General features: G+C 40.9%; 2 protein-coding genes across 3 annotated transcripts in view; one reads left to right on the plus strand and one right to left on the minus strand.

Annotated features, from left to right (window-relative positions):
• cenpp (centromere protein P) overlaps positions 1 to 27,868 on the plus strand; it is a 114,448-nt gene that overhangs the window by 80,935 nt on the left and 5,645 nt on the right.
• On the minus strand, positions 126 to 27,263 carry ecm2 (extracellular matrix protein 2, female organ and adipocyte specific). 2 transcript variants are annotated; one of them, XM_030730420.1, is made up of 12 exons: positions 27,025 to 27,263; positions 21,128 to 21,262; positions 20,137 to 20,298; positions 14,743 to 14,931; positions 11,285 to 12,271; positions 9,959 to 10,074; positions 9,187 to 9,322; positions 7,922 to 8,079; positions 5,743 to 5,882; positions 5,523 to 5,635; positions 4,594 to 4,807; positions 126 to 1,920 (listed from the first exon to the last, which is right to left on the minus strand). In XM_030730420.1, the coding sequence occupies exons 2-12, from the start codon at positions 21,258 to 21,260 to the stop codon at positions 1,752 to 1,754; spliced, it is 2,517 nt and encodes an 838-aa protein (XP_030586280.1). In that variant the 5' UTR covers positions 21,261 to 21,262; positions 27,025 to 27,263; the 3' UTR covers positions 126 to 1,751. The 2 variants fall into 2 exon arrangements, with proteins under 2 accessions (XP_030586280.1, XP_030586281.1); XM_030730421.1 differs by lacking the exon at positions 14,743 to 14,931 and having other exon boundaries at positions 1,752 to 1,920; positions 11,285 to 12,232.

Below are 27,868 nucleotides of genomic sequence, written 5' to 3' on the forward strand. Positions count from 1 at the left end.
CAGCCGTTTATGCCAAAAAAGTGTTAAAACCAGCAAAATGAACAGGGAGAAGAACGTGTGATTGCAAAATCTGAAGTGTTTTTATTGATAAAGTATTGAATTTAGGCAGGACTTCGCTCAGGGAGTAATGGGAATGTAATAAAGTTTATTGTAATTGTGCATAATAGCATTGTGTTAAACTGTAAAACATGAAGTTGACTCACCAATTTCTTACAATTTAAGCATGTTGGGCAGCTTAGAGGAAATGAAAGGACATAATCAAATATTTCTGAAATTGTTAATTTAAAAAAAAAACATTTTTTAACTGTAACTAAAGTTTCAAACTGTTGAGCATTTTCGACCTCAAGTTAGAGTTTTTCAAAGCAAAGTTAAAACCTTTAGGTAGAAAGAGCCTTTCATCCATGTGGATCCTGTTTACAGATGTTTATACACAGTGTTAATAGCTCATGCTACAGTGTACACAGGTCAACAGCTGATGCACAGAAAAGTAGTTTAAATGATCTTGGAGACTTTTGTGTTTCTGTGTTCGAGAAGACAGAAGATTCAATTAAAAGAAAACACTGAAATACAAATTTATAGTGAGTAAAATACTAGAAGACATTTTCATGCAGCAGCCTTAAGCTAAAAAATATTTGGCCATATGCTCTCCTTAAACTCTTTAGTGTACTCTGCTCCCACTTGGCAGTGAATAAAACCATGTAAAGATGCATACTGTACAGAGGAAAATAGAAATAGAAGATAACCTGGATGCAGCTACAGTCAGATAACTTTGTAAGGGTCCCATCGTGATTTTTTTTCTTTAACCACAAAGTGAATTGATACCATTGCTGTGCAGAATATAACTGAAGCACCATATGGTTTGATCACATGATACATTCATCTTCTTACATGATGTTGAATTGTAAATCATAACAGATGCACTACAGCAAGACTCCCATTTAATTCTTGCATCAAGCATAAATCTGGCTTAACTGAACTCGAGGAAGTCACTGCCCTGTCTCGGTCCACTCACTTTAGCAAGATAATGAAGATAACTGAGGAAATAAGCAGGCACGATATTTACACAAAGCTCTTAAAGGATGTGTCACGTGTGAGCTCACTGCTCACAGTCCTACTCATGTCAGAATTTTTGTGAAAACAGGCACTGGAAGAAGTGCCGCTGAGAAATGGAACATGAAGGTGCTGAGGTTGTTAAAGATAATGCGCTGTGCTTGCGGTCACAGAATTCTTTCCATTTCTTTATTAGCGTTTTCATTTTACTGTGTATGATACAGGAATTCTTTCCCTTTTAGACAGCGATCCGCTGTGGTGACCCTAAAGAGACTGGCGAAAAGAAGAAGAGCAGACAGATGTGTTTGATTTTGAAGTCTAGATTAGTTCTCTCACCTTAAGATTGGCCAGGGACACCACAGGACAACTTACCAAACCTTGTGTTTGGTCTAAAGTTGTAGAAAATATTGTTCATAGGAGTTTAGACCAACAGCACCTTACCTTAAGGCAATCTACATCAGCAGTAACTGTGTTTGATGTTTAATCTGTATTTCAGATTTTAACATGAGACCTGCACGTTTTCTAGTAATTGTTTAAGATTTATTTTTATTTTGGATATTAGTAACACAGCAGAGAAAAATAGTGAAAGGAACTTGGATTCTGACTTCTCTTGGCAGATTAAAGTCCAAAATTACATTTACAATCTCATATTTTGGGTTTAAGCAAGTGTCTCTTAGTGTTTGGTTTTGTTTATTCTCTGGTCACTTGGTTTTCTGGGGTTTTAAGACCACACTTGATGCAGATTGTACACAGGAAAAGGCTATTGGTGAGATCTTCTGGGGGTTGATGTAGTTGTTTTCCAGCCTCACAGCCACCAGCGTCGACTCCTCACTGTGGTTTAGGTCACAGATGCCTTCGTCAGGGATATTCCTGGAAGACACAACATCAGAATATAGATTTGTTTATTCCCTTGAGCTGAAACAAACATTTTTTTTTTCCATTATTGGTTAACTAGCAGATTAAGGAGTTTCTCTAGAAAGTGCTGTTTTGTGCCCAATTAGAATGCTGTGGGAAAGTATTTCTACACATCCTTATTTCTTATTTTATTGCTTATTCATCACACTCACGTTTCAGATTGTCAAACACATTTTAATGTAAAAGAAATAATAATAATCCGAGTAAATATAAAATGCTGTTTTTATTAAGGGGAAAAAGCTAAACCTACCTGACCCATTTTGATAAACTAATCGCACCCCTAAGCCTAACAACTGGTTGTGTCACCCTTGGCAGCAAGAACAGCAGTCAAGCACATGCGATAACTGGCAATGAGTCTTTCACTGTGGAGGAATTTTGGCCAACTGTTTTTTGCAGAATTGTTTTAATTTAGCCACATTGGAGGGTTTCCAGCATGAACAGTCTGCTTGAGTTCATGCCAAAGCATCTCAATTGGATTTAAGTCTGGACTTTGTCTAGGCCACTCCAAAACCTTCATGGTGTTCTTTTTTGAGCTATTCAGAGGTGGACTTGCTGGTGTGCTTCAGGGAATGAACTGATGGTCAGGCATTTGCCTTTATGATTTTCTGGTAGAGAGCAGAATTTATGGTTCTATCAATTACAGCAAGTCATCCAAGTCCTGAAGCAGCAAATACACTACCACCATGTTTGACTGTTGAAATGCTGTATTAGTTTTATGCCAGATGTAACAGGACTCAAACCTTCCTAACTTTTGTCTCATCAGTCCACAGAATATTTTCCCAAAAGTCTTGGGGATCATCAAGATGTTTTTGGAAAATGTGAGACAGGCCTTTCTGGGTTTTTTTGGTCAGCTGTGGTTTTTGCCTTGGAGCTCTCCCATAGATGTCAATTTTGCCCAGTCTCTTTTAATTGTTGAATCATGAACTCTGACCTTAAGTGGGGCGATTGAGGCCTGCAGTTCTATAGAACAACTTCTGGCTTATTTTGTGACCTCCTGGATGAGTCGTAGCTGCGCTCTTGGAGTCATTTTGGTAGGCCGGCCAAGCTTCACTGCTGTTCCAAGTTTTCTCCATTTGTGGATAAACGGCTCTTACCGTGGTTTGCTGGAGATCCAAAGCCTTAGAAATGGCTCTGTAACTGATGACCTTATTTTTCAGCCGTTCTTGAGTTTCTTTAGATTGTGGCATGATGAGATCTTTTAGCCTACTCCACTTTATCAGACAGGTTCTATTTAAGCGATTTCTTAATTAACAGGTCTGGCGGTAATCAGGCCTGGGTGTTGACTAGTAAAATTGAACTCAGGTTTCCAAAAAATGGGGCCGGGTAGGTTTGGATAGCTTTTTTCCAATAACAAACTAAATCATCATTTAAACACTGCTTTTTTTTTTGTATTTACTCTGGTTATTTTGTCTAATATTAAAATCTGTTTGATTTTGAACATCATCATCCTCTTAAAATAGTGGCCTAAGTTGTTTTTTTCACGTTTTTCAGAAAAGACAAACTGATGATGATTTAGGCAAAAATAATTTTTTCACTAAAATATTGACCTAAGTCATTTTTTTAAGAGGGTGACGATATGTAAGTGTGACAAATATGCAAAAAGATAAGAAATTACAAATACTTTCTGCACTGTATATTTTTGCATGCATGCTTCCTCAGGATGACATGATCTGTTATAATGCAAAATGCACTGATGTATGGATGTTACACAGTTGCATAGCTCTGTTACCTATTATGACCAAAACTACAGTTCAGTTCCTACAACCAAAAAAAGGAAAGAGAACAGCTGCACAAAGTTTAGCTATTTGTCCACACAGATTAAGACACAAGGTTCAGATCTGAGGGTGACGGTCTGAGGTCTGTGTAGTAATTCATATTTAGGTTATTTTTTGTATTTATTCCACCACATATGTTAAAGTAGTCAGCAGTATTTCTATGAAGTCTGATTTGTAATTTCCCACCTGTAGCGCTAGTCTTCTTGCCAATAAAGACGGACTAAAGCACACTGTTTAAATCGGTAATTTCAAATAAAACATGCTGTCACAACCTGGACTGTGTGTACAGTGCAAGGACCTGTGAGTGTATAATGAGGTGATTCAGTGTGACTCCCAGGTGGAACCATGAATCAACTTGTTTTGTTTCTTGTCGTCAAGACAACTCTCCATCCAGTGAACTTTCGGTGTAATATTGTCTGGCAGTCTGTGTTGAATGAGTCAGTCATCTGGTCAGACTCACGTCTGTCATGGGAGCTTTGTTGTTGGTCTTAAATGACTTTGTGGCTCTGTGTTTAATCACCTAGTTTTATTTTTCTTCTCCTGATTCCTTTCCTTATTTAATTTAAAGTTTGTTTTTTAGATTTTCAGTCACTATTTAAATTTTTTCTGTAAATAAATACATCAATAATCGCTTCTGGTCATCCTATTAAAGTCATCAATCATGCAAACTCATTATTATAACAAAAGTCTTAATTTCTATTAGTTATACTGTTGTGCCAGCCTCTTTTTTTGACAGCAGCAAGTAAAACTTCATTAATGAGAAGAAAGAGTGATGTGTTTCCAGGAAGTAAAATTTTACATTTTTGCACCTCCAAAATGAATTGATGGATATTTATGAATGGTGATATCGTACCTGATCCTGTTATTGTCAAGTCTGAGGAAGTGTAAGTTGGTCATTTCATTGATGCCAGATGGCACAACAACCAGCTGGTTGTGGTCCAGACACATTTCGACCATGGAGTGGTAGGTTCCAAAGAAGGACTCTGGTTCAGTCCCCTCTCCGTCCAGTTTGTTGTAGGAGAGGTAGAGATACTCTAAACCAGGGTCCATGTGGGCAAAGACGTAACCTGTGGAGGTATTAAAAATAAATAATTTACCTATGGGAGACAATGGTTCTGATTGTCTGGAGTGTACAACTCTCTTAATAAGTGTTAACTGCAGTTGAAGTGAAAGTAGTAATTCTAAAATGGTGAATTAACTTTTGGTTTGTGATGGTTGTTGTTTGTGTAGAACTGGATGTCTGAGGATTTAAAATGCCATGCTTGTTCACAAGCGTGTCACTTCAATTACATTTTTATCATAATTCCAAACTTTTTTTTTTTTCGCATTTTTGGCCATAGTGGCTTTTCTCAGCAGTGGAGAGAGACAGGAAATGGGGGAAAGATACAGGGACTTGAGACACGCGGGCAAATTGGCGACGGGCCGGGACTCGAACCCGCACCGCAACGCGGCATATGAATGTGGTTGCCGGCTTCACCACTAAGCCATCCAGGCGCCCCATACTTCCAAACATAAACCCAAACTTTGATCTTTCTGTGTTGGTCTCCTGTCCTTTTTCGGCTCAGAGTCGGCTGTGTTAGAACTTTCAGCGGAAATCTGTTTATGTAGTTGTATTGATGACTTAAATGTAGATGTGAAAGATGCTTCCACTAACCATACCATCTGGAATAGCATAACAGCATCCAGACCTCTGATGTTGATTGTGCATTGCTTTCTTAGTGTCTGGAAACTGACCTTAAAATAGTCAGTACACCAGATGTTCCTTCAACCTCTCACACCTACCAGGTATCCTCTCAATATTGTTTCCCACCAGCACCAAGTGAACCAGAGATCTTGGTAGATATGAAGGAACCAGGTAAAGGTCATTATATGAAAGGTCAATGGACTCCAGGTTTCTGCAGAGGAGGAAGAGAAGCATGAACACCACAGCTGCAGTGACCACTGTACATTGCTAGTAAACCCCTGTGATCGTAGAGGGTGGTAGCCTCTCTTTTTGTCAGACCTGTGGTTGATCCAGGCCAGCGGGGCAATCCTGGTTTCATCCAGCTTGTTGTGTCTTAAAGAAACTATGTTCAGATTGCTGGTCTGATTAAAAACTGTCTCTGAGATTTCTTCAATCAGGTTGTTCTCCAGATAGAGTTCCTTAAAAAAAAAAAAAAAAAGAAAGAAAAGTAAACAAAAGTTTTGGCATCATTGGGGTTGGAATGGAAAAATTTAATTGAAAGCTGCAGTAGGATCCAATGTTAGCGTGACTTCTTAATTTTAAACACAATCAGTGTGAAAGCAACAGTGACTATGTTTCCTGGTTGCTTTTTATTCAGAGATCTTGGCAGATAGGTTTGTTGCTCTTGTTGGCTTTGCTTAAGGTTGTAAATACATAATCCACCCCAAGGCTGAATTTGTGATTGTTAAGCCTAATTAGTAGAACGGGCAGGCAGGGGTGTGACCACCATGCATAACCCTTAAATTAAGATCATCCACTCTTCATTGTTCTAAGGTGAAAGTGTCAGAAAATCCTGGAACCCTGGAGATGTTTAGCAGAGCAACATGTTAATGGTAGACCACAATCTGGTTCTGAATAAAAGAAGTCTGAGGGTTTGGATTTGCAGAGAGAGTAGTGGTGATCCTTCCAATGTCATAAAATGAAGTAGGTTTTAAGGTAAATTTACTGGTGTTCTGCATTGTTTTTGGTTAACCAGAGGCCATAATTAGTTGGGTGGACTGGTTTCCCACAGGTCGAACCAGAAATTAAACATCAGAGCCAAAAAAAACCCCAAATTTTGATGCTTCAGCAAAAATAAATTAATCTGCTCTGACAAGCGATGGATAAATTCATTAAATATTTTACAGGTGGGTTTATTGAAAGCTGTGTACTTTTTTTTTTTTTTTTCTTTGCCAGCTGCACTTCAAGAAGCTGTTGAGCCATTTAGAGCTTCCACATTCTACTTTAACAGTGTGTACAGATCTTAAAAAATTATCTGAACACTAAGTTCCATCACAGGTTGACCCGTGATAACGAGTTTAGTGATCTGAGGCTTTTGATAGCTTTTTAACACAAAAGAGGGCATTCATTGTGATCTTGAGTCTAAAAGTTTACAAGTGCACAAAAAAATGAAAATAATAATTTTCTTTTAAAACCATGTGAATGGCCACACATAATGTTCTCTTTATAAATCACAGCCTACCTGGAAAAGTATGCATGTGGATCAGCCTTCATATCGGCCACATTTACTCTTAAACACTGAATGCATAGCACCTCATGAATGTTGATGCCGAGACATTAGCCCGCATCTGAATAGTTCTTCCAGTCACATTTTCCTCTGGCAACATTATGCGTGAGTGTAACCGCATCATTTAACTGCAGTTTGACAAAAATAATTGTGACAATCAGTGAATCCCTTTCCAGGAATATCATATTTCAAAAACAGACTATTAGCTTTGGACTACTGAGTGGAATCTGATTTGAGATTGGGGTTTGCTGGCATCTTTCACGGTTGAAATAGTAAAATGGATTGGTACTTTCTACTTTATTTGAGAACTCAAATGCTTTCTACTACAAGTTTCATTCACCCGGTCATACACACACATTCATATAGCGCTTTTATCTATACCTAAGTGCTCTTTATCAAACCTACACACACACACACACACATACACTCGCACTCCAGTGGATGCATCAGGAGCATCTTAGGGTTCAGTATCTTGCCCAAGGATACTTTGACATGCAGACTAGAGGAGCTGGGGATTGATCCAATGACCTTCCAGACGGCCTCGTCCACCACCTGAGCCACAGCTGAAAGAAGCTCATAGTTGTTTCCCACAAATAACATGCTCATTTAAATATTTTATGATAAAGTAGATCTATCAGTAATGTGAAGTATGAAGTGAATTTAAATGTCTAAGTCGAGGCATCATATATAATTCACCTCTACAATTTCCATGTCCAGTTTCTTCTGTCTCCAAAATATCATGCACATAGGTAAGAGTTTCCATGCAGTTGTGAGCTTTTGCCTGTCAAGTTTGTTTTTATAGATCTCAACTTTTTGGAAGTGGGGTACGCCTATTTCAGCTCAAAAATGAGGCCCAGGGGTCTTTCAAATAAGTCAAAAATGTGGCCATGGAGGTATCCCAGTGTGAGGAATGAGAGATAGTCAGAGTCAAGGAAGCATATTATTTTATACCAGCAATGACTTGGGAAGGCCTTGTGGTATAGTACGGAAATGGTTTCTCCCCAGCCTGAGGTAGGAGAGCTGGATTAGGGGGGTGAAGGCCAGAGGATCTACATTCCCCTCACTCAGCAGATTCCCTTCCAGCTCCAGAGTCACCAGGCTCCTCAAATCTTAAAGATAAAAAAAAAAAGATAAACTCATGATGAATGGTGTGTGTGTAGAAGTATGTAACCTACAGAGGATCCAGCTTTCTTTTTGCTTCCAAAGCCTTCAAACAGAAGTAAAAGATGAAACTGAAAAAATTGTGAGCTGTTCAATCCAAGAAGCAACAAATTTGTATTTTGAAGTTTAAAACCATGAAAGCCTGCTTGCAACCAGAGACATGCTGGGACAGAGACATGGCACCCAGAGAACCTCAAACAAGAATCTATTGGCGAATCCTGCAAGGGCAAAGGTGGTGGTAGAAGTACAATTTCCAAGGGGATGGGGGGGGGGGGCAAAATTGGCAAATTTTTAAATTGGTTTTCTTCAGATTTTTTGGATGATTTTATACATGCAGTTTTATGCCCATTTGACTATTGAAATTAAAGTACATTTAGATAATATTTTTTTAAAATCTGCCCAAATACATGCTCAGGGATGGCTGTTGGTTCTAGAAGACCTATAGGTTGTAAAATTGATAAGATTTTAATTTGCAACTTGTGATTTTACCACAAAAATCATAGTTGCCACTGCTAACTGTAGATTACTAATGTGAGCTGGACAGTCTACAAATTCATGATGTCTATAGTACTTCACTTTGTTTTCCTGGACAAAGACACACCAGATGAACTATATTTTCACACTTGAGTAAAGCAGCAGAGTCTATAAAGGAGCTCTGTGGCTGCATTGCCTCATTTTTAGCTCGGCTGTTTAGAATAAAGAAAGTCACACTGTTGTCAGAGGCAGCGGTGTTATCTGTTCCACATAAACTGTAATGTTGGCCATACCTCAGTTAAATTCAGTTTTGTTTATATAGCACCAAATCACAACAGTCGAGTCATCTCGAGAGCGATGTGACCTAGGATGTTCAAATTCACACCATAGATGCATACTGTTCAAGTTAGGCGCATCAAACTTCACACACTTTTTCACTGGTTTTACTATAACAGCACTTTGACACAAATCCAAAACAGCCACTCAGTGGTGCTCAGGTAGGTGTGATCAGTACTGTAGTCGTTTTGCGATGTTAAAGTTGATCTTGTGTGATAATGCATTAAATGATGCGGTGGCAGTACCTTGGAAACTGTTTTCATCGATCCCTTTCAGTCTGTTCTCGTTGATCTTCAGCTCCTGCAGGGTCGGGGGAAGGTCAGAGGGCACAACTTCTAAAAGGTTCCCATCCAAATATAGACGCGTTAGTTTCTTCAGCACCTGAAACACACACATGTACAGGTACTACAGATACTGGGAAGTATTTGATGTGTTTCTGAGTGCACTAGACTGCCAACAAATTAACATTATTATTATTATTGTGTAGTCTAGGAATACCTGTTTGTTTTCCTTTTATGAATTTCTCTTTACTTTTTTCACATTTTTCATTTAACATTGTTTCCACGTTTAAACACAACATGTTTAGAAAAATTTTATTGTCATATTTAGATATTTTCAATCCATCCATTTATTTTCCACTGCTTGTCCTAGTCCACATCTCAGGGGCAGTAGTCAAGCAGAGATACCCAGACCTTGTTCCCCCCAGTCACCACGTCCAGTTCTTCCAGGGGGATACTGAGGTATTCACAAGCCAGACAAAAACAAAGGAGCGCCTCTCTGGGGTTTTTTAAACCTTTTTTGGGGTTTAGCCGGACATTTGCTTTCCTTCTAATTTAAAAAAAATAACCAAAAAAAACTTACTCTTACTAAGTCCGACAGATTTTCTTTCCTGTTGCAATCTGTATGTCTTTGCCCACCCACCTTTAAGCTTTATTACTAACACCTTCATTAGATTTCTGGCAGCTGGAAAAAAACAAAGTTGGGGCTTCAGTAGTTTAGAATTTCATTATGTCTTACTTTGAAGGCTTTAGCATCAATGCCAGCAGAGGTGAGTTTGTTTTTCTTCAGGTTGATCCACTCCAGGTTAGGAATTCCATTAAAGGCTTCTGCCGGGATGCTGCTGATGCTGTTGCCTGCAGGTCAGAGAAAGTTCAGTCAGTTAATATTGAAACTTGACAGGATTTCTCCAGTTGTTTGTTTCTGTGTGTATTTTAGTGATATTGTGTCTGTCTAGGAAATTTCTTCCTCAGTCTGTGGTCTTTTGGATCTTTTTTTGGCTTCTACCAGCATACAAAAAATTAATTTTCCAGTTTCTCGCTCATAGTTGGCGATGGCCGTCCCTTTACCAGTTTAACTGCAGATTTTTAGCAGCTTTAGATGGTTGATGTTAATGCTAGAAATCTAAACTGGTCTATTTAATGTGTTCCGTGCTTTCTCCAAACTTAGCCAAGCATTAGTAGTTTGATAAAAGATGCTCCTTTCTGGCTGTAAGCAGACTGTAAGGGGTTGTTGGCTAGCAGACCAACAGTAGTCAGAAGGCTATGACACTTCACTTAAGTTTTGAGTAGAGAGGGCAGTGTACACACAATGTCAGCTTTATCCTTTAAGTCAGGAGTGGGCAGCAGTTTTCTCCAGACTGTCACATTGACTTTGATAAAGTAAGCAAAGGGCCACATGGATAATTGAATCGAAATACGGTTACAGGTTACAATGAAAATATTACAAACATTTTTTTTAAAAATTTCACGGACATTTTAATTAGCCTACGCCTTCCTCATTGCTCAATATGTACTGCTACATAGGCCACAGATAAAACACTGCATTAAAATAACGTCAAATAACAGTACAGATCCATTGCAGTCATTGGCTTAATATGAGTGTTATCTGGTTTGGGGGAAATTGTATTGAAGCTTTGAGTGTTGCACATGATTGTACTTGTATAACTGTAGTGACAATACTTGTGAAATCTTCTGGGATTTTTTTTTTTTTTTTAATGGTATTTTTGTCCAAGACAAGTTGAGATGGTTTGTGAGCCATTTCTGACTCTTGCTTTGCCCATTTGTGCTTTAAGTGGACTGATTAAGAGTGGACTGGAGCCTATCCCAGCTGTCATTGGGTGAGAGGCAGGGTACACCTGGATAGGTCACCAGCTTGTCTCAGGGTGTCTCACTAGACTTCACCTAATTACTTAGCTAAGTTACTATTTGTCAAAATATTCATAGATATATCTCAGAATAAAGTATCATCAAATGGTCGTACAAATTTCATGTTAAATTTGATTCCTCTTTATGTTGCTGTGTGAATCTTTGCCTCCTTTGCTCTGTGTCTCTGGTGTTGACTTACCCTCCAGACTGAGAGATTTGAGCTCAGGAATGGCCAGAGGAGGGAAGTGGGTGAGTTTGGCATTCTCACATGTGGCAGTAACATCAGAGATGTCACAGCCTGGAGGGAGGCCTCCTCTGTTCACAGCCACCACCTCCCTATCCTCCGCCTCCTTGGTTTCCACCTCTTCCTCCTCTGTGGCAGCTGGAGGTCTTGGGATCGGAGCAGGGAGGAGGTCTGGTTCCTCGGGTTCTTCAGGCTCTTTTGGGAGCATCTGAAACACGTCTCCCCTCAGCCACACCTCCTCCTCCTCCACCTCCTCTTGCTTCTCCTTTTCCTCCTCCTGCCGTTCCTTCTCCTCCTCGACCAGATCCAAGAGTTCTTCCCTCAGCGTCTCCTCCCTCTCCTCCTGCCGCTCCTTCTCCTCCTCGACCAGATCCAAGAGTTCTTCCCTCAGCGTCTCCTCCCTCTCCTCCTGCCACTCCTTCTCCTCCTCGACCAGATCCAAGAGTTCTTCCCTCAGCTTCTCCTTCCTCTCCTCCTGCCATTCCTTCTCCTCCTCGACCAGATCCAGGAGTTCTTCCCTCAGACTCTCCTCCTGCCTCCTCCTCTCCTCCTCAAACTTCCTTTCCCTCTCTCTTGCTTCTCTCTCTGCTTCCTCCTTCCGCATCCTGTCTTCCTCTTCCTCCTGCCTCCTCTTTTGCTCCTCCTCTCTCTGTCTCCTCCACTCTTCCAGCTCTTTTTCTTCCTGCAGCCTCAGTGCCTCCTCCTCCTGCCTTCTCCTCTTCTCAATTATCTTTCTCTGTCTCTCCTCCTGCTCCTTCCTTTGCTTCCTTCTCTCTCTTCTAGCTTCTTCCTTCTTCCTCACACGCTCTTCTTCCTCACGGTGCTGCTCTGCCTCCCTCCAGAGGATACGCTGAATCTCCTCTGGGGTCAGCGGAGTCACAACATCACTGGGGTCATTGGAAACTGGGGAATCACCAGAAAGGTCAAGGCTGAGGTCGGTTTCTGGGGGGAGTGGGGGGGGGGGGGGTATGGTGGGGAGGAGCACCCAATCAAGGAGCAGGAAGGAAGGTGACAGGAAGCAAACGAGGAAGAAAGAAAGAAAGAAAGTGGGAGAGCAGATACAGACAGAGAGGAAGAAGCAAAGAGTAGAGTAGAAAAATAAGAAACAAAACGGGATGGAGAGGTCGGTGAGGACAGACAGGCATGGTGATAGGTGGACAGAGAGACAGGAGGTTGACAAACAGACAGCTATGTGTTAGTGCTGTAAACACACAGACATCTACATTTTTCCAGACCAGCTTGTTGAAGCTACAGAGCTGCAGCTGCTGTAGACCAGTCTGGACCAAATCCCACTAACACGTATGATCTCGGTCAGGTAAAGTCCGTCTTTGCTCTGTTTGCTGCTATCGGTGCGGTCTGGTCCTCAATCTAAATTTGATTGATATGATGAATTAGTTTAATTTGAACACAGGTCCTGGATTCTGTCAGGCTTTTTTAAGCAGCTGATTTGATAGACACACACACACATCAAAATGTTTGTGTATCTTATGGTTTTGTCAAAGTGGATCAGGTCTTCAGCCAAACATCTGCATCAGCTGATGTTTGACTGTTAGTGGCTGTTATTTTTCTTTTGAGTCCAATCTCTTCTACATTTCTTATCACTGGCATTCAGTTTCATACATTTGTGTGGGAATAAAATTAATTCAGACATACCTAATAATTATGATTTGGCATCCCCCAGGTTTAAAGTTGTGTAATCTTTTCTGGAAATTTTATGTTTTTCCGTAAATTTTCTGATTAAAATCTATAAAATTTCTTGTAGAAGCAGAAACAATGGACAAATTTTATAAACCATAAAGTTTGTCAGCTTATAATGAACAGAAACACAGTGCAGCCAAACAATCTTAATGATTTAGACCAACTTTAGCTCACTTGTCCAACACCAGTGCTGTTTTATAGTCATAAAACTTTGTGCCAACATGAACATTCAATAAATATATGAAAGAGACAAAAATACATCCGAATTAAGTTTTTCTGCAGCGATATGTTTCCCAGCAGTGAGTCTGAGAATAACTTTGTTTGGCCACTACTTTTGTTCTGACTATAAAACAGCTTCCTGCACAGTGAACTCCATATATACAACAGATACAGTGTATGTATGCAGGTAGTTACACACATTATGTAGATGGATACAGCACAAACCTAACGTGACAAGTCACAGAAAAATTGAGCGGTTTTCTTCACCTTTACTTCTATACATATGCACTCAATGTGCAATGCATAAATGTGAGCAATAAAAACTTACTGTCACTTCAATTATCCCATTTTCCCATAATTTTTGGATGTTTTAAAGACAAGTTTCCCATTTAAAACAAAGGGTACATATGCAGAAAGAGGTAGAAAACACATTTGGGTACCTATCACACCACCTGCAAATTTAGAGGTGGTGTGATATGAAATTTCCCACAAAATCTTGTTTTTTAAATTTGTTTTGTGCCTCCAGCATGTGCACACATCTCCCTGAAATGTTACTCAGCAGCTCATCTTTACAGCTTAATATTAGCTGCACATTCGTTTGTCTTTGTTTTGATGGTGTGAAGTGACAGTAAGGTGAAATTCATCCCTGAGATGTTATCGACATGTGGTATTTCCCAACATACAGACATGGTAAAATTCTCACAACATGAGTGCTCGTGCATCCAAAATGTGCATACCACATTTTTTAAAGCCATGATGGAAATAGGAAGCAACATCCTGAGGCCTCAGAGTTGGAAACTATTTAGCATTAAGAAAATGTTTAGAGGTCTTTCAAAAAATGAGTGACAAAGTGATATACTGAAGAATTTACACAAGAGTTTCTTTTCAAAAAAGGAGACATCTACTGATTCTTAAAATACCAGAACTGGAGAGAACGTAGCAAGTCAGAATGCCAGAGTCTGCTAATTATGGGACGCTTAAAGGGGACCTATTATGCTTTCCCATACAGACCGGTCGGGGCTGTGCAGGTAATCTCTGGGAGCCTAAAGGTCAGGCTGCCCTAAATGCATCATTTCAGACTGTAGTTTTCTAGTGTAGGCTCTTTATAATGTCAGTGAGAGCGGGTATACCTAATACGGTCATCTCAGGCAGACGGGTCCGGCTGTGAACATGGAAGCCCCACCCACCTGCTGCCCTTTGTTTGCAAGGGGCAGCCAATGAGAACAAAGTTAGTTTAAAGGGAGAAGAGAGGTAAAACATCTTGTTTCAGTAAAGTGAGGCCATGGACCAAGGCCCAGAATAAGATACATAAGGCTTATTTTTGAACTGTGAAATATTTAAAGTAACTCTTGTAGAATGTGTGTAGTAGGTCCCCTTTAAGCTTTTCTGATGTTGAGTTAAATAAATAAAAACCCTCAAATATTGGCCCAGATTGATGCTCATCTCTGTTGCCTCCGGATGTTGCACCATGGCCTTGTCACATGTTGTGTTTTTACCTGGCTTCGTGCAGACAGGGCAGCACCCCCCCACAGGGGTGAAGGGGAAATGGCAGTGTATTTTGGGACAGGTGATCTCGTCACAAACCACCCGTCCTCCGGTACACAGACAAGTCACACATGGCTTTGGGGACCAGACAGCCTGGTCGAACATGGTCATACCCTGGTACACACACTGGCCCTGCTTACCTGAAACAACACACACAGCAATGTCAGGTTAACACTTCACTGTTCAATGTAAATAACTGACAGCAATCAGTTTGAAAGATAGTGTAAATTTTCCATATTGATTATCTATAAACTTTATTGTATTTAACATCAGTAAATATCTGAAACACATCTGCTAAAAGACCTTGATGTGTTCCCATAAGGACACACACCATAGGTAAGAAAAAGACTGCTATTATAGTACATTGTCTTTTGACATCTGCATTGGGCACATGCACTCTGTCATAAAACTCTCTGAAACATCTGCACTATCACCAGTGTGGGCACATGGTGAAATTTATGGTTTTCTGCACAACAACTGTGCAGATGCTGGAAGTATAATTAGCATTTAAACAACTGGACATAATTACAAAGCATGCAACCAGTCACACAACACAATCAACCAGTTGTGGGCGACAATTTATTGCATAGTGGTGAATGAGAAGAAGCACCAAATGTGGTGCTTCTTCTCAGTCAGTTACCCATTGTGAACTATGTCTTAATAACAGAAATACAGTTTTGGGTTTCAGAGTACGGATTAGAAATGATACAGTTTTACTTTGTAGAGTAAGGGTCTGCCGGTTTCTTGGCCCCGCTGTAGTTTTTTTCTCCCCCTCCCTAAATATGGAAACAATTTTATCAGTACAAAATACTGCCAGAAATCTCAAGGAATTGGCTTGTGAAAATCTAATATGTGCCTGATTTAAATTTGGCTGATCTGCCTTTCAAGATTATCTTCTTGTGCATGTCTGGACCGCTTCCAGCAGGGATGCTATTTGTGCCTTTGTGATGTGCGTTGGATGTCTCCCACTGTGTTTGTGGGGTGTTTGCCAAGTGGAGCAGATGGTGAGAGAAGATTGTGTTGGTGTTGCCAAACAGTTGCCTTTATAATGTGGTGTTTGGTGGCACAGTGTGGCACCATTCAGGGCATTTTCCCTGTAGGTTCTTCTTCGGACGCCTCAGGACATTACAGTAGAACTCCCCGTTATATGTGGGGAAGAAGTAAAGTCTTAGTTTTGCACCTTTCATGCTTGGAAACCTTTGGACTCTTTGGCTGAAAACCACTAGGTCATAGCCAGAAATCCAGCTTTTGTCAGCAACTAGGATTCTCTGCCTGAAAGTTAGGTCAGTTTGAAAGAGAAGTGTGTTTTCTGCAAGGTTGAGGCCTGTTGTGAAATTACAGACATGCAAGTGCATAACAAGACTTTCAGTCTTTGACAGATAAAGATGGCCATAAATTGTTTGGAGAGTGCATTTAGGCATCTGTCTGACATGCACCAACTTGTACAGGTGCAAACAACTCATCCACGCTTTATTTTTGTGATGGTTTTCTGGCTCTGGTGCAAGAAGATGATATCCTTATTCCTAATCCTACCAACAAACCTCTGATTGACCAATTTAGTTTTCAAACAAAGGAATTTATTTTCACTGAGTGCAGTACCACAACAAACTGAGTCACTGAACAAAGCTGAGCAGCGATTTACAGGTTTAGAACCAGACACAACTTTATCCTGGACCCTTTTCCTGCTCCTCAGCAGCAGCAGGCCCTGCTGTAGTAATTGCTGTGTGTGTCTAGTCGAATCTAAAGCCTGTACTTTACCATAAAAACCAGACAAAGCAGTGATTTGTAGCATTTCCACCCCTCCCTCTGCATTAACTTCACCTTTCAACATGAAACCAAGGACAAGACAAAGCTATGACTGGCAGTGAGTCAGTATAAAAGACTCTAAACCACTATGATACCGCAGGAAGAGGCTCTTTTTTTTTTTTTTTTGTCTGTTAGGTCTGTCCTGTCTGTCATCTATCCTTTCTAATGGCATGCTCTTTGTTAGGTCTATAGGAACACAGGTCATTAAGAGGCTCAGGTTATTTCTCTTAAATACTGTCTCTCTAATATCGCTGCCCTTTTAACAGTGAGCAGTGAGACTGTCACCCTGTCATCTCAGCTCGAGCACACATACTTTAGAGCTTTTCTCTTTAAAAGACTGTCTTGGTGTCCCTGAATCTCTATGTTGCCCGGTAAATTGCAGTGTTTTTGGTTAAATAGCATGTTAAGCATCTGACTGTGATGTGGCACCATCCTATAGCATTCAGTGGTTTCAGTATTTTTGTGGTTTTTATCATCAGTGACAATTAGTGTACAACAATTAAAACTAATAGATGTTTTTATAATTAGTTGGCCATTCTTCAGTAAAAACATTAATCTGTGGGGATTTAGTCTGTGAATATGTTGAGCTGCTGTCAGAGTAAACAGATTGAATTTGTCAACCTGGGTTCTGCAAAACGGTGTGGAGATTGCACAGGATCAGAAAATATAACTTGAAAGTAAATGTAATAATTTTTGAGGCAGAAATGGTGTTTTTAATCTTGCCTGAAGGTGTAGTATCTTTGCTTGCTAAAAAGAAGGTGCAGTGAAAAGTGAATCAGTAACTATGATGTAGCTAGGAGCTGTTAACCATTATGTCATTTGTAGATATTTAGATATAATTTAGTTTTTTTAAGCATGCGATTTCCTTTTTTCCTTTTAATCTCTTGCTTTAAGCTCTCATTAATGGTTAGGTTGTATTTTAGCTACATAATAAACAAGCACTAGAAAATGTTACCTTTGACCTTACAATTCTCCTGTCGGGCAGCTTGTAGCCACGTGTGAAGCAGCTCAGATGAGAATTAGCACCTCCGAGTCTGAGGGCATTGTTCTCAACCAGAAAAGAATGGGATGTCCGCTCCAGGTTGGGATAAGTTGCTGCATCATGTGGAGGAGCTCAAGTGTCTTGAGGCCAACAAGTGTGGGAAGAAGGGAGCAGTGATGAAGACACTGTAGGGGTTTGTTGTGATGAAGAGAGCTGAGTGTGAAAGAGAAGCTGTCAGTTTCCCATCCTCACCTCGGGCGACGAGCTGTTGCTGCTGACTGAAAAAATAAGATTGTGGATACAAGAGGTGGAAATGAGATTCCTCTGAAGTCTGTCTGGGCTTTCCCTTAGAGATAGAGTGAGGAGCTCATCTCAGAGTAGAGCTGCTGCTCCTCCACATTGAAGGGAGCCAGATGACGTGGGTCTTGTATCTACTAAGACGCTTCCTGGACATATCCTAGCTGAGGTGTTTTGGGCATGTCCAACTGGGAGGAGGCCACGGGACAGACCAGGACATGCCGAAGAGATTATGTGTCTCAGTTGGCCTGGCAACACCTCAATATCCACCCAAAAGAGCCGGAGAAGGTGACCGGGGAGAGGGAGTTCTAGGCATCTCAGCTCAAGAGACCTTTACACCTGCCGCTGTCAACCTCACGAATGGTAGTGCACCCCAAAAGTGATGTCACATTGGGACAAGCTGTGCTTTAGCTGTGCTTCAGCTAGGTTGAAGACACAAGTGTATGATTTTTTTTTTTTTTTTTTTTTTTTTTTTTAACCACCATTTCAATGACAGATCAGTGCAGAAGCTCAGAGATTCCCAGATTATACAGAGGGAGATGTTGCAACATCTATGATCGCTTTGCTTCCTGCATCAACTTCTTCTATTCCTATATGCATGCTAATGCGGAGGTTTTCTCTGAGTGGCAACACCTATTGTTCAGGAGAATATTGCAGCAAGTCTGGTGCGCCCTCAGGATGGATGGATTTCTTTTCTTATAGGCTTTTTAATTTGCTGCACCAGATAGGCAGAAATCCCATCAAGACTGCTGCAGTTCACAGAGATTTAACCTAATCGGTTATCTGCAAGTCTTCAATATTTGTAGGCAAGTGACTTTTTTACTCCCAGAAGCTTTCTGGTCTCTACTTATCGTCTCTACTCAGAGTGATTGCATTTGTGAAACCGCAATCTTAAAATCATCATCCATCGCCTGACAATGATTTAGCATTATTTTGATCTTTTTTAAATGTATCTGCACATCTGACCTAAACAGCAAGTCTTGAGCCACATGTATCTGGATATTTTGGCTACACTGTAAGACCTAAAATATTTGCCACTGCCCACACACAAGCTGATGTCTTCCCAGATTGATGTACCCTTACCCTAATTTTAAACAAGTTGCCAGCAACCTGGTGTATGTAAGCAGGTTAGGATAAAGATTTGGGTGTAAATGCACCCTATGTAATCTGACAAAATATACTTAACTCAAAGTCCTCATCACTGCTTTTTCTGTCCTTGACCATTTGTTGTTATTACATGACCTTCAACACTTGTGGATTATATCTGAGTGATTATATCTGTAGAAAAAGCCTAGTAAGGGAACCTTTTTTTTTTTTTTTTTCCCCCAGATTATTTCCAAAATTAAGAAGGACTTTTCACACTGAGGTGCTGTGACTTTCAGAAATCTGATCAGAGGCCTTTCATTGTGCCAAAGCCTTCAGTGGAAAAAAAAACCCCACTGGTTTGATGTGTAACTCCTTGTTACTGTAAACTGCAGTCTAGTTGTTGTTGTTACATTACAGTCACTTAAACAGAGACTTGTTCTTACATCCCAAACAGCAAAAACAGTACTAAAAAAAATCCTCGCAGCTCCCAACAACAGATTGCCACCGCTACCTTCCCTTCTAATTACATATTGCTGACTTTAATGTGTTAAACTGAAGGGTTTCCACATGACTCTGAGGTTCTTCTCTGGAGCCTTTGTCCCCGTCTCTGTGTGTGATATTTCAGGGCTACTTCTCTGATGAGCTCTTTTCCCACAGATGTTTTTCCCTTCTGTTCATTTTGGAATGTGATGATTTGTCATTAAATTGCGGCGCTGTAAAAACAGGCAGCTTTATTATGAGAACGACTGAGCTGAGTCGTTGTTTGACTGGACTCGTACATGACTAGGCTTGACTAAAAGTGGATGTTTTTTATTGTATCACTTAAGATTTTATTGTCTAGACAACTGTGCTGCAGTTTGTTTGTTTTTTAATGGTTCTTCTTGGACGTGTTAAAGATCTCATTTATACACTTAGAAAATTAGAGAATGTGACTCTTGAATGGTTGTTTTCTCTTATACTGTGTTAATAAGTTCACTTTGGTTCTGGTTATCTATTTCAAACCCGTCTCCTACTGGGAATGTGGCTCAGTTTATTAGCGTGTTTATCACTGCACAGCGTGCTGTGATATTTGGTAGTAAAGAGTATGATTATTAGATTAGTCGATCAGCCTAGGTTATTGTTCCGTTATTGGTCACATAAACCTGGATTAAGTGGAGTTACTCGTCTCACTGACCTGGGATGACGTTGTAGATGCCGTGCTGTTCTTGGAGGTTCTTGTAGGGTTTTAGGAGCAGAGCGTTTCCTTGGTTTTCTGCGGGCTGCACTGGGATGCTGGGTCCAGGAACCAGTCTGATCTTCAAAGGTCTAGTGCGCCCTGCTCTGGCTCGGCCATAACCTGCAAGCACTGGTCATATTAACATTTATCTGCCTAGAAACTTGAGAATGTTTTTGGTTGTTTTGACCCTCTGATTTAAGCTAAAATTGTTTCCCTATGAGCTACTTGTTGACCTTACTGATTTTCCTAATTGAGACTGACTCACCAGCTAAATATTTCACCAGTCCAGGTGTTTACATTTAATTAAAAAATGACCCAAGAGGCTCCCCTGTGGGACTCCGCATCAAATTTTCAGAGATTTTTGCATCAGAAAACAGAGCAGCTGCACACACAAGAACTTTTTTACAATTGTAGAAGAATCAGGTTTGGATATTTGCACACAGCAGGGAATGGCCAACATCAGATACGTTCCCCACTACAAGAAATGCTATGCATGTCTGATTAGAGGAGCCATAATGACCACTCCCTAACAGTGGATGCACCGCAATATTAGCTGCACAATTTGCACACTGACAATGTACTGTGGCACTGGCAGATTAAAGACAGTTTAATGTCCAATCAAAATACAGTTTCTTTCTCACAAGCACCTCTGTAATCCTAGAAAAACGTAGTGCTCTAGTATATGTGTCAGAACAGCAAGAACATCAAGGAGTCCACTCCTGTCAAACTCAACTGTGACTTCAGAACTTTTGAGATCACCCATACCAACAGAACAGCTCTAATTGTAACTGTTGCTAAAACCACCTTATCTCCTTTTCCGCACATTTAGTCAACAGCGTACAACATGTAAGAGAGTGAAAGGAGTTAAACAAGTCTAGGACGATCTCTGTACTGGTCACACAAACATGAAACTGATAAAGTTTTACCTGAATGAAAGAAACAGTCTTACCCTGTCCATCCTTCCTCCTCCTCCCTCTGCGAATCTCGCCGTTCTGGTTGCGTGGTCGATTCCTGGCCTGAGTATCAGGGATGGTCAGGGCCACCAGCAGCCACAGACTGGCCACCACCAGCCACCACCTCATCCCTGCAGAGCAGCACAGACCAGGTTCAGGTCGAGGTCACCACACAGAACTTTTCACTTTCACGAGAGTTTTCTATCGATCCACGTGCTTCGTATCGTGACCGTTACTGTTGAGGCACTGGTACCAAAGCGAGGGGATGAGATTTTTGTCTTATGTCCTTCTCCTTCTCCCTCTACATTCAATTTCTCACCGTCTGTGATATAAGAATTAGAAAAATGACAAAAGCTAACATTTGAAAAACAGCGTTTTTAAGATTTTTTGTTTCCAGTATTTTTCCTGGTTTCCTTCTGTTTAGATTATTTTTTGACTATTTAAGAATTAAACCCTGGCTTCCTACAGCTGGAAAAGTAACTGAAACCAAGCAGACAGTCATGTTTCCCTCCAACTTCAGAAAAATAGACAACAATAAGAGAGAGAGGCTTTTACCTGCAGCAGTTCTGAGAAAAAGAGCTGTCAGTACGGCTTCTGGCCCTCATATAGCTCTGTGCTAGGGTCCTAATGGTCGGGTTCCCTGTATGTGTGTAATGACTAGTCTATCAACGGCAGTCCTGTCATTATTAAAGCATAGAGATCTGAGGCTAAAACACACCTTCACACACCTGATGGTTTGTTTTTCTGTCTGATTTCCCCCTCCGAATGGAGCAGATTTAACCAGTTCTCTGCATCAGCCTCAATAACAGATGGTGTTGGTGGAGTAAAATCATGTGATCCTCTGTCTGGTGTCCAGATAGAGCCGTTTAAGAAAAGGCTTGTTTTTTTTAATTGGACTGCTTACCTTGTTTCCTACTCTTATCACTTGTTTTTATTCTTGAGATGATTCTCACCAACTCAGCAGAAATCTAAATAATGGAACATGACCGCTGAAGAGCCAGATAATTTACACTCGAGTTGGTGGATACCAAATTAGAGGCGAAAGAAAAGAAAATGTTGTAATTACATGCCTCGCACAGGCACAGCTTGTTTTCGATACTCACTCAATGAATGCCACTTTCACATTTGTCACATCAATCAGAGCAGTATTTTTAGACTTGACTTTTCATTTCTGTAAGCTTTGTAATTTTAGAGCTCTGCATACCAGAAGATTCCTCATCTTGTGTTGGACAGTCAGACTGCTACATAGAAAGGTCTCCACATGTAACGCCACCATTTCGGTCAAAATAAGCACCAGCTGAGCTTTTTTTGTGTATTCAACCCAAAGCCTGAATCTTGTGTCAGGTCCTCACAATGTCCTTAAACCTTTAATTCAAAAGAAAACAGAAATTATCCACATAAAACTGTAATAAAGCTCTGGGCTCAGATCATTCCTGAGCCTGGTTTATTACAGTTTTTAGACCAGTCCATGTGGCTGATATTAGGCTGAAGGAAGAAAAAAAACGCCTGCTGCACTTTAACTCCAATTTCAGGACTAATAACAGCGACCCAAACATCAACCATATGTGGCTCATGTTCATAAGATTTTTTTCACTAAGCTGGAAACTGTTTATTGTGTTTATATTTTTAGACAAAGGAAATGCTGCATAAACACCACAGATCTGTGTGGAAGAAAGTGGCACACGTGAAAGCCGTTTGTTCAAACCTTTGTTCACCCACGTGATTCATTCATGTTTTTATATAAGATGATAAGTGTTTGTCGTCTGCCTGAACTGTTACTTTAGTAAGCAGGTTTATCTCCAATTGCCAGTTACCAGAAAGGTCAGCGTGCATTACTGCCACCCTCTGGACTGGAGTGGTGTTGAAGCTGGCTGACTGCAGTGATATTTGTCACATTTGTCTGCATATGAGAGGTTATGTAGATAGAAAGCTGTTTCATCACCAGCCACGAGAGACACCCTGTAGTTCAGGGCTCTTCAACTCCAGGCCTCCAGAGCCCCTGTCCTGCAGGTTTTAGATGTGTCTCTGCTTCAACACACCTGAGTCAAATATAGAAGTCATTAGCAGAACTCTGGAGAACTTGACTGCATACTGAGGAGGTAATTCAGCCATTTGATTCAGGTGTGTTGGATCAGGGACACACCTGCAGGACAGGGGCTCTGGAGGCCTGGAGTTGAAGAGCCCTGCTGTAGTTTATAGTTTAGAAGGAAAGTGATATTTCAGATGTTTGTAATTGATGGTGAGGTGTGGAGCTGCATCTGCAAAATTTGAATTGTATGTTGCAAACATTTGTAACTCACTGGAAATTTAAATTCAAAGGAATGTATACACCTGTCCAACTGCTTATTTGTGCAAATATCAAATCAGCCAATCACATGGCAGAAAGTCAATGCATTTCAGCATGTAGACGACCTGCTGATGTTCAGAGTCTCAGAATGGGGAACAAAAGTGACTCTGGATGTGGCATTATTGTTGACACCTGACGGGCTGTTCACATGATCTCAGAATGTGCAGATCTACAGGGATTTTCTCATACAACCATCTCTAGGGTTTACAGAGTGTGGTCTGAAGAAGAGAAAATATGCAGTTAGGAGCAGTTCTCTGGGCAAAAATGCCCTGTTGATGTCAGAAGTCAGAGGAGGATGGCCAGACAGCTTTGAGATGATAGGAAGAGCATCTTTTAACGCACAGCACGTTAAACCTTGACGCAGATGGTCTTCAGCAGCAGAAGATCACACCGGGTGCCGCTCCTGTCAGCTAAGAACAGAAATCTCAGGCTACAGTTCACACAGGAGCACCAAAATGGGACAACAGAAGATTGGAAAATATTTGCGTGATCTGATGAGTCACAATTTCTGTTGCAACATTCAGATTGTAGGGTCATAATTTGTTGTAAACAACATGAAAGGATGGATCCATCCTGCCTCATATTAACGGTTCAGGCTGGTGGCAGTGGTGTAAGGGTTGGGTGGGGGGGTTGCACGGCCTATCTGTGTCTTTAAATGCCAAAGGTAGGCTGTGGCTTTACGGGACGGACATGCCAAACACAGTGTACCCGTCTTCTTCAGGCTGCTTCCAGCAGGATTGCACACCATCTCACAAAGCTGTCATCTCAAACTGGTTTCTTGAACATGACTGTGAGTTCCCTGCATTCAAATGGCCTCCACAGTCACCAGAGCACCTTTGGGATGTGGTTGAACTGGATACAGCAACTGTGTGACTTTTTTGTCATGCCAATGTGGACCAAGATCTGGGGAATGTTTCAGCACCTTTCTCAATCTGTGCCATGAAGAGTTAAGGCAGGTCTGAAGGCAAAAATGGGGTCCAACTTGGTACTGCCAAGGTATACCTAACAAAGTGGCCACCGAGTGTATTTGGTGTCCATTTAGGAGGGAAGTGACTTTAAACTCTGGTTTTTTTATCCAAATATATTAGAAGCCTAAATATGTCTATAATTTAATATCTCATGATTAAAAGAAAGATTTAATTAAAGTAAAACTATCTCATAATACAAGATAATGTCAAATGGGCTGATTGGCTAGGAAAGGTAAAGCCTCAAAATCTGCCTGTAAATCTTCATATTTTTATTATTTCTTCAGTATCAACACAGTAAAATGATCATTTTTATGCTGTTAAAAACTACAACTCCCATGAAGTTTCACTGAACATCACACATGCTGCGCATCACCGTAAGTGGGGTCCTCTGATCCTTTACATCCGCCCTCCCTCTTTTAATCATTCACAATTCCTTTTGGATGAAATAAATCTTTAGTCTGCAGCTCCACAGACTGGAGGTCTCAACACATTCAGCTCTGAGACCCTCCCGCCTCACGTCAGCCCTCACCAATAGGAAACCAGGATTCGATGGGAGACAAAGAGGCAGAGAGAGAGAGATCAGCGTGAGCTGAGACAGGAGGGAGGGGAGAGAGATGGAAAATATTCGGCAGTTCAGTTTCTGGATGAGCAGGCACAGATGGTGAGACTTCCAATGTGAACAGAGCAGAGGATAAAAATAACCAGAAGTCTGTGTTTGTGGATTAATGGAAGCCAGACAGTGTTCAGAGCTCGAGCTTTGGTCCACTGCTGTTTCAGCTCCGCTCTTTGGTTCCCTAAAACATTCCAGCAGATTTGGAGAAATCGTCCAAACCGACTGAAGCTGAAATTTATTGACTTTTTATTTCAAACATTTTATGCAAGTTACTTTCTGCTTATTGTAACGGCAACTTCTTTAAGACGACTTTAAACATCGGTGTCACTTTTCAGTAACATCATCTGCAAAACTCCACTTATAGCCGACAAATGTGTGTTTATTCAAACTAAAATTAATAGTGTAAAATGACCGATAGCTGGTCGGCATCCAGAACCCGACTGGCCACCACTTGAAGCTTTTTTTTTTTTTTTTTTTTTTTTGTGAACTTCAAAGTTCCAAAAGGAAAATCCCTCCTCATCCTTCGTATTTTTTTCCAGCCTGTTTACTTGTTTGGGGCTTCATTTACTCAAACATAAGAGACATTTTGTTTATCAGATAAATAAATGGCTTTCTGCTGTGGTTACTCACCCACCCAAAGGCCCATTCTGAGCCTCTCGCTGACTATACAATCTCAGAAAAGCTTGAAAAATCCTTCCAGTTTCTGAGGTTTCCCATTGCCTCCTGGAAATATTGAGCCTCTATAAAATATTTATATCATATATATATATATATATATATATATATATATATAACACAGAAAAGCAGCAGATGCTCTGAAGCCTTTTAATAATAAAATTATGACCAAAGACAGCACGACAGTACAAAATTACGAAACCTCGAGCTGAGCGATTTTCACTGTCACATCTTACTGTGAGCGAGGGATCTGATGGTGAAACTTCACACATAAACGGGTTAATCCTCTTTTCTGATTATAATAACGATCATAATTTACAAACTGAACTTGAACATGTTTAATTCAGTATGACCTGAAACTAGCGACTCATCGGGAAAGTGTTTATTTACTGAGGTCCTGGATCAGACGCCTAGACAACCAGAAGTCTTTAGCAGCCAGAGGAGTCACCCCCTGGTGGCCATTAGAAAGAATGCAGGTTTAAGGCACTCTCTCTTTAGCCTCACTTTTCAGGTCCACAGGCTTTGACCATCTTTTGTACAGTAGTATGAACGATAGTCTGCAGCTCTGACGATGCCTGGACATTTTGGTTTGTCCAGTTAATTTTCTTCATGTGGATGCAGCAGGAAGGGCCGTGTTTGTTGCAGGGCAGTCTCACATCATTTTGACTAATCACAATCACCAGCCACTAAGTGTTGTATTTAGTGTGACGAGTTGAACAGATTTGTTCCAGGAACTCTTCTGCGGCGTTGGCGTCGTACAGTGGAAACAAATGAAAGCAGAAAGAAATGCATATCTGCAGCAGCGGTGGGGGGGGGGGGCCCTGCAGACCAAACCGACCTCAGACAACAAGCAGAAAGACAAACAAAGACTTGCTTCACGTCTGTTTTAAGTTGCGCATTGCGAAAACCTTCAGATGACGACCAGCACGAACTGTTTATTCTAACCAACATAACACAGGAGTAGTTTTTTCCTCTGTTGCTTAAAGTCAAGTCTTACAGACACAGGTGTAAAGCAGATTTTGGCTTTTACAGGACTGTGATCCTCGTGGACGTCAAACCCTTTTCGTGGAAGATTTGTTCAGTAATTAAATGACTGGAATGCATGTGTAGAGTTTCCTACAATACTTTGATAATTAGTGAGAAATTACTGGAACCGGTGTTTATGCTGAACCTGAAAAGACTTCATCACACCCCAAATGTTCTAACAGCAACTGAAACAACTGTTTACAAAGCACAGTACGCACAGAGAGGGGAGGAGCTGAGGACAGACAGACATTAACTCTACATTACCAGCAGTTCGAAGGCGGCTGCAGGACTTTAGGCCAAAATTCTTCCAGCCTCTTTCCTCCTCCTCTGGTTCAGCAGGAGCTCCAGGAGAGGTGTGCGTGCGTGCGTGTGTGTGTTGCTGTGTGATGATACTCAAAGTGTGTGTGTCTGTGTGTCGTCTTCGAGCGTAGAGTGGTAGAGAGAGCAGAGCAGGGTAATAGGACTGAGAAGGAAAACCAGGATTTGTACTGCAGCTGGAACAGAAAGAGAGTGAGTGAGAGAGAGAGTAATAAAGAGACAGACAGAGAGAGGGAGACAGGTCTGTCTTCCTCTGTGTGAGAGGACGCTGCCAACATGCTGCAGGATATCCAAGCAAGACGACCGGCAGAGAGGTTACATGTGTCTGGAAAAGCAGGAGGTCCATGAAGAAGATTCGAGTGTAAAACATGAAGCCTGGTTCACCTCTGAAGTTTAAGGATGAGGTGAAAAGGTGAAGTTTGGATACAGGTCAGAGGTCGCATAAGACCAAACATCTCACATCAGTGTCAAATAGAAAAACTAGAGACACCCCTGAAGTGGAGCTTCTCATTTACTTCAGTTTACCGTCTCACAGTGAGGATCTTTGCTCCCGTATGTCTCGAGTGCCTGAATTCAGGCAAACGTCACAAAAAATTAGCTTCCTCGACTGACGCGACCTGGCACCTGTAGCTGTGATTATTTATTCTGACATGTTGAGTGCGGGCTGAATCCGACTGTCTCCTTCACTACTTTCATATTTTAAATAATCAAATGACTTTTCATCTGTCAGCACCAACGTGTTGGAGTGTGACGGGCGTTAATCCAACTCTGACATCAACACAAATAAAGA

This window comes from Archocentrus centrarchus, chromosome 5 (assembly GCF_007364275.1).
Source record: "Archocentrus centrarchus isolate MPI-CPG fArcCen1 chromosome 5, fArcCen1, whole genome shotgun sequence".
Lineage (NCBI taxonomy): Eukaryota > Metazoa > Chordata > Actinopteri > Cichliformes > Cichlidae > Archocentrus > Archocentrus centrarchus.